General features: G+C 44.3%; 1 protein-coding gene across 1 annotated transcript in view; it reads left to right on the forward strand.

Annotated features, from left to right (window-relative positions):
- Zfyve26 (zinc finger, FYVE domain containing 26) overlaps nt 1-12,603 on the forward strand; it is a 70,266-nt gene that overhangs the window by 57,251 nt on the left and 412 nt on the right. The window contains exons 33-42 of the mRNA XM_013013721.1: nt 609-756; nt 981-1,190; nt 1,408-1,626; nt 4,785-4,982; nt 5,889-6,088; nt 7,189-7,330; nt 8,366-8,548; nt 9,134-9,178; nt 10,912-11,111; nt 12,212-12,353. Of these exons, the coding sequence (XP_012869175.1) occupies nt 609-756; nt 981-1,190; nt 1,408-1,626; nt 4,785-4,982; nt 5,889-6,088; nt 7,189-7,330; nt 8,366-8,548; nt 9,134-9,178; nt 10,912-11,111; nt 12,212-12,353 (1,687 nt within the window). The remainder of the gene's footprint in view (nt 1-608; nt 757-980; nt 1,191-1,407; nt 1,627-4,784; nt 4,983-5,888; nt 6,089-7,188; nt 7,331-8,365; nt 8,549-9,133; nt 9,179-10,911; nt 11,112-12,211; nt 12,354-12,603) is intronic.

Raw genomic sequence — 12,603 nt, forward strand, 5'->3', positions numbered from 1 at the left:
AGTGTAAAGGCCCTATCTCAGATAGAAACCCAAGGGAGCCCTGCACCAGGCATTCATAGTTAACATTCATGGGCTGGGAATGTGGCTTAGTGCGAGAGTGCTTGCCTAACATACATGAAGCCCTGGGTTCAATTCCTCAATACCACATAATCAGAAAAATCTGGAAGTAGTGCTGTAGCTCAAGTGGTAGAATGCTAGCCTTGAGCAAAAGAAGCTCAGGGACAGTGCCTAGGCCCTGAGTTCAAGCCCCAGAACTGGCAAAAAAAAAAAAAAAAGCATAGTTAATGAACATTTATGAGTGCTTGGAAAAGTTCCAGACACTATCCTAAGCTCTTTCATGTGAGAAATTTCATTTTATTTTTAACTGCCATTTTGTAGATTCATAAGTCGAGGTAGATGAAAGTTAACCAATTTGTCCTAAGTTGCAAAGCTACTAAGCAATGGAACTTGGGTTCACAGTCTTGACTCCAGAACCTTCACTGAGAGTCTGTGGTACTCACAGTTCCCATGATCACATTTCACAGTGAAAATGAACTAGAAAACCTTTTGTCAACTGTTCTTAGAAGACTCTATGCACTGTCATCTCTGTGCCCTTTTCCTCCCTGTAGTTACATCAGCAAGGTGGATGTACTGAATATTTTAGTTGCTGCTGCCTATCGCCACGTGCCATCTCTAGATCAGATCTTACAGCCAGCTGCAGTAACCAGGCTAAGAAACCAGCTTCTGGAAGCTGAATACTACCAACTGGGCATTGAGGTGAGGCAAGACCAAGCTTACATCCTACCCCACACTAATGAGTGGCCGACCTTTCCTTGTCCTGGCAAACAGGTTATACCATATCTCTAGATTACTCTGACCAGAATGCCAATTAGGTAGGGTGGCAAAGAGGTGGTTGGCTGGAAGGGGCAAGATTTAGATCTTTGGGAGAGTCAGGCCTGGACACAGGCATCTCTTACCAAAAGAAACAATTTTTCCTCCAGGTTTCCACAAAAACTGGGCTTGATTCCGCTGGGGCTTGGCATGCATGGGGCATGGCCTGCCTCAAAGCTGGGAACCTCAATGCTGCACGAGAAAAGTTCAGCCGCTGTCTGAAACCCCCTTTGGACCTCAATCACCTAAGTCATGGCTCCAGGCTGGTCCAGGATGTGGTTGAATACCTGGAGTCCACAGCAAGACCCCTTGTTTCCCTGGTAAGAGCAAAGCAGCAAGAGTGCCTGGCTCTGGGAGGAATGCTAGGAAAAGTAAGGACTTGGGGAACAGACCAGCTTAAATTCATCTGATGATGTCAGTCCTGGATTAGAGGCTAAGCCATTTGTTTTTTAAATGAAAAAATATCACAGCCAGGAGCCAATGGCTTACATTGGCTGAAACTTGTTGGATTCTATTTTTCCTCTCCTTTCCTATCAGCAAGATGATGATTACTTTGCCACCTTGAGGGAACTTGAAATGACCCTTCGAACCCAGAGCCTCTCCCTGGAAGTGATTCCTGAAGGAAAAACCATGAACAACACCTACTACCAAGAATGCCTTTTCTACCTGCATAACTATAGTACCAACCTAGCCATCATCAGCTTCTACATGAGGCACAGCTGTCTACGGGAAGCCCTCTTACACCTCCTCAACAAGGTGAGACATGCACAGAGTCAGGTCAAAGCGGAAGATTGTTTTTACATTATTGTCCAATGAGTGTGTAACAAGATCACCCTCCTGGCTGGTAATGACAGAGTTCATTCCCACAAAGGGATGAACCTCGCTCTGTTTCCTTTGGGCTCGCACCTGACCTGGGATGGTGTCTGCTCACAGTTGTTACCTCAAGGGCCATGGCACAGATCCCATGCACATGATGAAAGGGAAGATGCTCTTCTTTCATGGCTCTTCTTGCCTATCTTCCTCCTACAAGAGACAGAGGCACGACTGCAGTACATTGCTTCACTGGAATCTCTGATAAGCAATCAGGACTCCATTTCACCATAGCCCTTCAGCATTTCTTTTCATCTGAACATTCACGAATAACTTCCTGAGCAATTAAGTCAGACTTACCAAATTTCATATAAAACTAAAGGAACTCAAAGTAACTATTAATATCATCCATCCACCTTAAATTTGAACAATGGTTAGTGAAAGTTTATAGGAAGACATGTCTTCCTCAGATGGCTCCAAGTGAAGTCAACAGGTTATAGCATGGTGGTAATCAGACCCCTACAGGACAGTTAAAAAAAAAAATCTTTGGCCATTGCGTGGCATCTTAACTACTAAGAGGATCTGAAGAATCATATAGAAAATTTGTTGTTTGGAATTTAATTGCAAACTTTTTTCTCTTTTCATCTTTTCCCAGATGAGTTTAGAGGTTAAGATGCTTTTCCCAAGCAGAAATTGAGAATGGGACACATCCACTCCTGTTCCTTTAGACAGCTGTAGTCCAGAGAGTTAAGCTGCTTAACTCCTTATCTTGGTAGAAGCTGACAACAGCATGCCCCTGCTTTGTGCTTGTCAGAACAAGGAAGAAAGTCTTCCTTTTATGCCCTGCCATCAGTAATCCTTGAATTGAAATAGCTTTGCTTTGTTCTCAAGAAGGTAAAGGTGTGGAAAAATGCATGGTGAAGATGACCTGAGTGCCTAGGGTTTGGAATCTTTGAAAACATTCTGTTGCTAGTGTTTTCTCTGTCTATCTTAGGTATGCTTGTTCTGCCTTCAGAATAAGCTTCCTAAAATTTAAGTACACTCATATTATTCTCCTCCCTAAAAGACCTCCAGTGGTTGCCCGTATGAAATCCAAATTCCTTAGCATGCCAAAGGGGACACACACGGACACGCACACACGCACATGCCCGGAAAATTTTCCACTTTACTTTCACCGCAAATTCTATCTATACTTCATTCTAAATTACTAAATTACTTAAATTTTACTGATTATTCCATGTAGTATCTTATCTCTGCAAGTCTTCATGCTCTGTTCCTTCTACCTACTGCCCTGTCCCTTCTTCTTCTCTTGGAAATCTCCTGTTTATCTTTTCAAAGCCTCCCTGTTAAGCACTCACAGAACACACAAGCAGCACCCGTCAACAGTCTCTCTGCACCACCTGTGTGCCTGTTCTACTTCATTTATCCCACCTGATTGGAACTATTGGTTTATAAGTGAGTCTTCCTGTCCTCGCCCAGAAGGCCTGCATTTTACCTATGTGTATATTCAGGCAATTGGCTTAGTACTAGTTAGGGATGAATGAATGGGTAGATGAATAGATAAAATGAATTTTTTTTTTCCAGTCATGGGGCTTGAACTCTGGGCCTAGGCGCTGTCCCTGAACTCTTCAGCTCAAAGTGAGCACTCTACCAGTTAAGCCACAGCACCACTTCCGGTTTTCTAGTAGTTAACTGGAGATAAGAGCCTCACGGACTTTTCTTGCCTGGGATGGCTTTGAGCCACAATCCTCAGTTCTCAGCCTCCTGAGTAGCTAGGATTACAGGCTTCCAGTTTAAAATGAATGTCCTTAAAGTGCTCTTCTGAGGTCTCAGAAGAGAGTTCCCTCTCCTTTGGAGCTGATCCCCTTGATTAAAGTCTGACCTAAAACATTTAAATCAGGCCTGGATTTCTTGATTAGGAAGATATAGAAAACAGGAAGGAAGCCCTAACCCCCGCCTGCGGTAGATATTCTCAAAGCCCAGATCCTGTCCACTTCTAAGCAGCCCACCCCAGCACATTCTACTACCATACACTTAAAAGTCATCGTTTACTCTACGTTACTCTGTAACGTCAAAATGTCAAAATGGTTTTCTTTCTTTTCTATTAATATGGAATGGGGTTTTATGACTCAGTATCTCTGAAGCACAGATAAGCTTCAAAAGTGAGATTAATATGCATGTGCATTTTCCAGAGCAGTTAGTCCATAGTGTTCATCAATTGTACATTAACCTATTTGTGCAATTGTTAAAATAACTAAGGACACTAGGGACATAACAATGAAAAACCCCAGTCTCATAAACCTACATGGTAATGGACAGAGAAACAATAAGCCAAGTAAAATGTGAAGAATAGGTGATGGCAACCAGGATAAAATAAGAGTGCTGTAATCCCAGCACTCAGGAAGTTGAAATAAAATAATCTAAATTCAAGGTTAACCTGGACTAGATAATGCTACCCCATCCCCAAACCAAAGGAGAAGAGGAAGGAGAAAGTTGTGCGATTTTAGATAGGGTATGCAGGGGAGGTGACATATGAGGAAACAGCTGGAGGAAGGACGTAAAGAGGGAGCCACATAGACATACGGATAAGTGCAGAATAGGTTGAGGAAGTACTAAGTGCTTCTGTGTGTATTTTGGTAATAGAGGCAATAGGACTTGATGGTGGATTTGATGTTGGAGTTTCAGGGAAAAGAAGCCAGGAGCAATAGCTCATGCCTATAATCCTAAAATTCTAACTACTTGGGAGGGTTTACATTGGGAGGATCATGGTTTTGAGACCAACCCAGGCAAAGAGTTGATGAGAACCCCATCTCAACCAATAAAGAGCTGGGTTTGGTAGTACACATCTATCGATAGCTATGCAGAAAGCATAAATAGAAGGATTGTAATCAAGGCCAGAGAGAGAGAGAATCTATTTTAAAAATAATGGAAAGCAAAAAGTTCTGGGGATGTGACGCAAGTAGTAGAGTGCTATCCTGGCAAGCACCAGGCCTAGGAGGATACACCCTAGAAGGGTCCATGAGTAGAAGGAAATTCAGAGTGGATGCCAGATTATACCAAGACCAAGCTCCAGATTCCTAACCTCTCATCTTACCCTGCTTTAGGACAGTCCTCCAGAAGTCTTTATAGAAGGAATTTTCCAGCCAAGCTATAAAAGTGGAAAGCTACACACATTAGAAAACTTACTAGAATCCATCGATCCAACCTTGGAGAGTTGGGGAACGTATTTGATTGCTGCCTGCCAGCATTTACAGAAGAAGAACTACTACCACATTCTGTACGAACTACAGCAGTTTATGAAGGTAACAGTAGCCCTGTCCTCCCTTCTACCCTTGTTACTAATGCCCTGCCATTCAGGGCAAGGTATATAAGATGAGGGAACAGAACTATCATTTGATCTCTTGGCTTTGCTATTTGGCCCTACAGCAAATCCTTCTTGCTCTCTACTATTGTTCAGTATTAGGATTCCAACTTCAATTTAGAGTTGGACTTAAATCTTGTCTGTAATGGCATTCTGCAGAATTCAAAGTATGTAAAGGCTAAAAAAGATACAAGGTTCGTAAGGAATGACAGAATAGTTAAGTGTCTTTAGAGAAAAGGGCATGCGGGAGAACGAACAGATTTCTCTTAACCTGTCTTAGCCTTGCTGGCACTAAATCATGGAGAAATTAAATTATTCAGGCTAAGAACAAAGCCATGGTGAATGATAAAATGAAAAGTATCTTCCTTTAAATCACTTTGGTGGTGGAATAATTCCAGTCCAGGACCTCAGCCACTCAATTTACTTTAGGATCTCGTGGGCCTTGGAATTACTGAGAAACTAGCAATTCAACTGGCAATGAATGTGGGTAGTCATCCTTAGCAAGGAAGCAGAAATAAACAGGAGGGGGGCTGGGAATGTGGCTTAGTGGTAGAGTCTAGCCTAGAATGTGTGAGCCTTGGGTTCGATTCCTCAGTACGAAATAAACAGAAAGAGCCACAAGTAGCTCTGTGGCTCAAGTGGTAGAGTTCCAGCAAAAGAAGCTCAGCAATAATGTCCAGGCCCTGAGTTCAAGTCCCAGGACTGGCCATATAAACAAAACAGGAGATAAAGGTAAGGATACCAAAGACAAGAGAACAAGATCTGCTTCCTCAGTGGAAGTAGATCCAAATCCTCATCAAACCACACCCTCATGGCTTTTGATCTGGACATTATTTTGCTCTTCTAGGACCAAGTTCGGGCTGCCATGACCTGTATTCGGTTCTTCAGTCATAAAGCAAAGTCTTACACGGAACTGGGAGAGAAGCTCTCATGGCTCCTTAAGGCCAAGGACCACCTGAAGATCTACCTCCAAGAAACATCCCGCAGCTCTGGAAAAAAGAAAACTGCCTTCTTCCGGAAAAAGATGACTGCAGCTGATGTATCCAGGTAGCTTGAGGCTCAGAACCTAATCAGTGCAGGGCAAAAAGGTGGGACTTGTCCAGCTATTCTTGCCCTTCCTTGAATGCTTAAAAAATAAGTAAAAAGCATTCTCACCGGGCATGGGTGGCTCATACCTGTAATCCAAACTACTCAGGAGGTCAAGATCTGAGGCTCCCAGGTCAAAGCCAGCCTAGGCAGGAAAGTCTTTGAGACTCCTATCTCTAATTAACAAACAAACAAACAAAAAACGTGCCAGAAGTGGAGCTGTGGCTCAACTGGTAGAGCACTAGACTTCAGCACAAAAGCTCAGGGACAGTACTCAGGCCCAGAGTTTAAGCTCTGAGACAAGTCAAAAAAAAAAAAAAAAAAGGCCTTATCCATGGAAGACAGAGTCTAGATAAGTATGGAAAGTTATTTAGAGGAGCTTATAGGGCAAGAGGGGATAAGGAGGATTGGAATCACATGCTACAAATAAACCAAATTCTTCACTCCTTACAGTTGGTCACAAAAAGGTCCTGCATGATGTAGCCCCTACTGTTGTCTCCATCTGTCTCTCCTCCTGTCTTCTTCTTTGCTAAGCATCAGTCTTAGATGCTTTCCTCAAAGCACCAAGTCCTTTCTTCCTTTAGGCTTAAAATCCAGTTAAGCTTGCTTGATACTTCCACTAAGAAGGCAACATCTAAAGAAAATGACGTATCTTTCCCATCTGTTGCTTTCATTGGCTTAATCACTGGATGTTCTCGGTGTTGCTCCTCCTTTCTCCTCTCATCTATAAATTCAAGGGCATGACCCATGCCTCCTTTGACTTCTGGTGTTACCCTTTAAACACAGGTGCTCAGTAAATACTTACTGATCCTATGCCTGGCCCTTGTTCAATTCCATTGTACACCTGAACTACTGTACATCTGTACAGGGTACTAGATTAACCCAGTTTTGTTTGGTCATACCTGCTCAGAGGATATTTTAGATCTCTTTTTCCCCTCACATGGTTTCATTTGTTTCTTCTGTCACCCTCATCTTACAAGTGCTGAATCGCCCAGCCCCACGCAGCTCACTCCTCTTGAAGCCTCTCAGGAGGCTAGCCTCTGCATGTCCTGTCCCCCTAGGCACATGAATACACTTCAGCTGCAAATGGAAGTGACCAGATTCTTACATCGGTGTGAAAGTGCTGGGACCTCTCAAATCACCACTCTGCCTCTGCCAACACTGTTTGGAAATAACCACATGAAAATGGAAGTTGCCTGCAAGGTATAGTGTTTCACAGACCGATTGCATCTTTCAGGACTTATCATAGTTTTAATCATCTGGGCCTCAAGTGTATTGTTTGATGGCTGCCCTCCCACTGGAACAGGAGCCACAGGTGGCTGGGAACTAAGTCTGTTTCCTCACTCTGTGTCCTGAATGTCTGGCACTTAGCGCTAGCCTGGAGCTGAAAAGCTGAGGGACAGCACCCAGGCCCAGAGTTCAGGCCCCAGGACCGGAACCAAAAAAAAAAAAAAAAGTAAAAAGGGGCTGGGAAGGTGGCTCAGTGGTAGAGCGCTTGCCTTGTACACATGAGGCCCTGGGTTCGATTCCTCAGCACCAAATAAGAAAAAAGAAAAAAGCCAGAAGTGGCGCTATGGCTCAAGTAAAAAGCCAGAAGTGGCGCTGTGGCTCAAGTGGTAGAGCGCTAGCCTTGAGCTGAAGAGCTGAAGGACAGAGCCCAGGCCCAGAATTCAGACCCACCACCAGACCCAAGGGGAAAAAAAAAAAAAGTAAAAAGTCAGGAGCCAGTGGCTTATGCCTATAATCCTAGCTACTCAGGAGGCTGAGATCTGAGAATCACAGTTCAAAGCCAGCCTGGGCAGTGTGAGACTCTTATCTCCAATTAACCACCAGAAAACCAGAAGTGGCGCTGTGGCTCAAGTGGTAGAGCGCTAGCCTTGAGCTGAAGAGCTGAGGGACAGCGCCCAGGCCCAGAGTTCAGGCCCCACGACCAGACCCAAAAACAAAACAAAAAAAGAAATAAAAAAAAAAAAGAATTACATGTGTAAGTCTTGTAATTACCAGTGCTCAGCAAGATGTACCATTTCAGATATTAAAATCATAATTTTTACGGATTTATGCTAAATATCTGCCTGACTCCAAAGTGGAGCTTGCTGTTTGTTTTTGGTTTGTTTATATTTGTATTTATACTTCCTATTGAGACTGCAGACCACATGGCTTATCTACATTAAGCATGTCTCCTCCCTTCCTGCAGTATCCCCTGCCATCCTAAGGCCATCATCCCATATTCCTTTCCAGGACTTCCAGCTGGATGCTGCTGCCACCTACTGTAGAGCTGCCCGGCAGCTGGTGGAAAAGGAGAAATACAGCGAGATCCGACAACTGCTCAAATGTGTCAGTGAGTCAGGCATGGCAGCCAAAAGCGATGGGGACACCATCCTTCTCAACTGCGTGGAAGCCTTCAAGAGAATCCCACCGCAGGTGCACTCACTCCCCTGCCTCTCTGATCCTCCATCTACTTCAATCTTACCATCTTTCTTTCTCTGTTCCCCATAATGTGTCTGAAATGCCACAAGATCCTTTTATCTTTCTGACCTTTGCAATAATGGTCTTCCCTGCTAAGAAAATTCATGACCTCTGTACCCAGAAGGTGTACCTCTATCTAGTATCGTGTGCCCCTGAAAAGTTCTGTGGACTGACAGAGTTGCGTTGCTCTCTGTGATTCTACAGGAGATCAGGAAGGGCCAGCTGATGGTCTTTGAGGTGTGCTGCCTGCAAATGGCAGGCAAATGGCTTCTTTGTGAGCTAAACCACCACATCTATCTGTGAAGGCCAAGGACAGGCTTCTCAAGAGGTGTTCCTTCTCCTGAAATTGCCACCCTTGTTGTTAGCACTAGTTTTCCTTTATTGCTATTCTAATAGGAGTTGAGTTTTAAAAAGAAGAGTCAGGCAGACATCCCGCCCCCCACCTGGAGTCTTAGTGATTAAGCTGAGACTGGATTGGGCCCTGGCTCCCAGCTACAAAGCCTTCTCCTGCTCATACTGCTTTGTCTCTGTTCTGCACAGGAGTTGGAGGGTCTGATCCAGGCAATACACAACGATGACAATAAGGTGAGGCAATGCTAATGAGCAGCCCTGGTTACTTTCCTTGCTCCCAACCACAGTTCTGTGCAATCTTCTGTCCCAGCTTATGTGTTATCCAGAGGTAGAACTGGGACTTGGATAGGGCTTTGGTAATAGGGCTTTTCCATTTATACTGAGGTCCTCCTCAGAGAGCTCTACAACGTGCCTCCTTTAAGTTGACTGACTAAATAAAGTGAGCAATTATTTCTTTATCCTGGAAAGCAGTGGTGACAGTAAGAAAAAGCCCCACTCAACCCTTTAGCCAACAAGGTCCTTTTTTTTTTTTCTTTTTTTTATTCACCAGGATAGGCTCTACCCTGGTACTAGTGAACTCTTACCTTCCCTGTTTGGGAAATGGATGAACATTGCTTCTCATATCCTCCTTGAGGATTGCCAGCCATGTTGAACTATCCCCACCTGCCCCTATTGTGGCTAACTATGACCCTCCTGCCATCTGCAGAGGAATGTTCTGGCAACTAAGTCCCTTATGATGAAACCTTATGTTAGGCAAACAGTGTCTTCTAAAGTAACAGAGCTGTTCTCCAGGGTTTATTGCTAATCCCCACACAGAAGGTACAGGCCATTTATTAGTCTAGATGTTAAGAAGTTCATGTTCTAAATATTTCTTCATTATTTGTACAACCTCCTAATGAGATCCTTGGAAAGAAGAAAATTCCAATATTCTGAACTATGGAGAAGGACTTTTCTAGAATCAGATGGAGAACACAACAGCCAGGAAAAACACCTAGATTCCCTGAGTCCCACACTAGGGTTCTTCCCTAAGCCTTCGTTGAGCTCCCCCGCAACGGGACAGTGGCTTTGTCCCTGTGAAAGACATACTCTACGGTCTAGACAATTATTACTACTTTTCAAGTATGTTTTTTTCTCAGCGACCGTATGAACTGACATGATTTCAAGCCACAAAATCTTGCCAAAATCCTATTCCAAACTCTGGCAAAATGCCCTTCTTCTCTAAATAGGAATTTTGCCTTCATAGGCTTAATTAGAGCTGGAGGCCTAAGTAAGAGCTCACGGCTCCTCTCCACACTCCCCTCCCCCCACCCGGGCCCAGGAGGACAGCACATTCATACCCTAAACAGTGTGACCTGATTCAGTGAGCCAAGGACAGGACAGAGAGCTTCTAGTAATAGAAAATGATATGAAATTGAGCAAAAACAAAAGACACATGTGACTACTAGGAGGGACTGTTGAGCAGAAAGACAGCCTCCAGTGAGAGTTTCATGGGGCTCATGGAGACCTTACTGCTCTCCCACCTAGAATGCAAGCTAGACGGGGAGGTGCTCAGAAGACCTTGGTCAGAGACAGAAGGAATTTTTACCCCCTTTCCAAGCTGGGAATGCCTGGGACAGAGAGCCACAGTTAAAAAATAAGTAAAAAGGGGCTGGGAAGGTGGCTCAGTGGTAGAGCGCTTGCCTTGCACGCCTGAGGCCCTGGGTTCGATTCCTCAGTACGAAATAAACAGAAAGAGCCACAAGTAGCTCTGTGGCTCAAGTGGTAGAGTTCCAGCAAAAGAAGCTCAGCAATAATGTCCAGGCCCTGAGTTCAAGTCCCAGGACTGGCCATATAAACAAAACAGGAGATAAAGGTAAGGATACCAAAGACAAGAGAACAAGATCTGCTTCCTCAGTGGAAGTAGATCCAAATCCTCATCAAACCACACCCTCATGGCTTTTGATCTGGACATTATTTTGCTCTTCTAGGACCAAGTTCGGGCTGCCATGACCTGTATTCGGTTCTTCAGTCATAAAGCAAAGTCTTACACGGAACTGGGAGAGAAGCTCTCATGGCTCCTTAAGGCCAAGGACCACCTGAAGATCTACCTCCAAGAAACATCCCGCAGCTCTGGAAAAAAGAAAACTGCCTTCTTCCGGAAAAAGATGACTGCAGCTGATGTATCCAGGTAGCTTGAGGCTCAGAACCTAATCAGTGCAGGGCAAAAAGGTGGGACTTGTCCAGCTATTCTTGCCCTTCCTTGAATGCTTAAAAAATAAGTAAAAAGCATTCTCACCGGGCATGGGTGGCTCATACCTGTAATCCAAACTACTCAGGAGGTCAAGATCTGAGGCTCCCAGGTCAAAGCCAGCCTAGGCAGGAAAGTCTTTGAGACTCCTATCTCTAATTAACAAACAAACAAACAAAAAACGTGCCAGAAGTGGAGCTGTGGCTCAACTGGTAGAGCACTAGACTTCAGCACAAAAGCTCAGGGACAGTACTCAGGCCCAGAGTTTAAGCTCTGAGACAAGTCAAAAAAAAAAAAAAAAAAGGCCTTATCCATGGAAGACAGAGTCTAGATAAGTATGGAAAGTTATTTAGAGGAGCTTATAGGGCAAGAGGGGATAAGGAGGATTGGAATCACATGCTACAAATAAACCAAATTCTTCACTCCTTACAGTTGGTCACAAAAAGGTCCTGCATGATGTAGCCCCTACTGTTGTCTCCATCTGTCTCTCCTCCTGTCTTCTTCTTTGCTAAGCATCAGTCTTAGATGCTTTCCTCAAAGCACCAAGTCCTTTCTTCCTTTAGGCTTAAAATCCAGTTAAGCTTGCTTGATACTTCCACTAAGAAGGCAACATCTAAAGAAAATGACGTATCTTTCCCATCTGTTGCTTTCATTGGCTTAATCACTGGATGTTCTCGGTGTTGCTCCTCCTTTCTCCTCTCATCTATAAATTCAAGGGCATGACCCATGCCTCCTTTGACTTCTGGTGTTACCCTTTAAACACAGGTGCTCAGTAAATACTTACTGATCCTATGCCTGGCCCTTGTTCAATTCCATTGTACACCTGAACTACTGTACATCTGTACAGGGTACTAGATTAACCCAGTTTTGTTTGGTCATACCTGCTCAGAGGATATTTTAGATCTCTTTTTCCCCTCACATGGTTTCATTTGTTTCTTCTGTCACCCTCATCTTACAAGTGCTGAATCGCCCAGCCCCACGCAGCTCACTCCTCTTGAAGCCTCTCAGGAGGCTAGCCTCTGCATGTCCTGTCCCCCTAGGCACATGAATACACTTCAGCTGCAAATGGAAGTGACCAGATTCTTACATCGGTGTGAAAGTGCTGGGACCTCTCAAATCACCACTCTGCCTCTGCCAACACTGTTTGGAAATAACCACATGAAAATGGAAGTTGCCTGCAAGGTATAGTGTTTCACAGACCGATTGCATCTTTCAGGACTTATCATAGTTTTAATCATCTGGGCCTCAAGTGTATTGTTTGATGGCTGCCCTCCCACTGGAACAGGAGCCACAGGTGGCTGGGAACTAAGTCTGTTTCCTCACTCTGTGTCCTGAATGTCTGGCACTTAGCGCTAGCCTGGAGCTGAAAAGCTGAGGGACAGCACCCAGGCCCAGAGTTCAGGCCCCAGGACCGGAACCAAAAAAAAAAAAA

This window comes from Dipodomys ordii, unplaced genomic scaffold, assembly GCF_000151885.1.
Source record: "Dipodomys ordii isolate 6190 unplaced genomic scaffold, Dord_2.0 Scaffold2, whole genome shotgun sequence".
Classification (NCBI taxonomy): Eukaryota; Metazoa; Chordata; class Mammalia; order Rodentia; family Heteromyidae; genus Dipodomys; species Dipodomys ordii.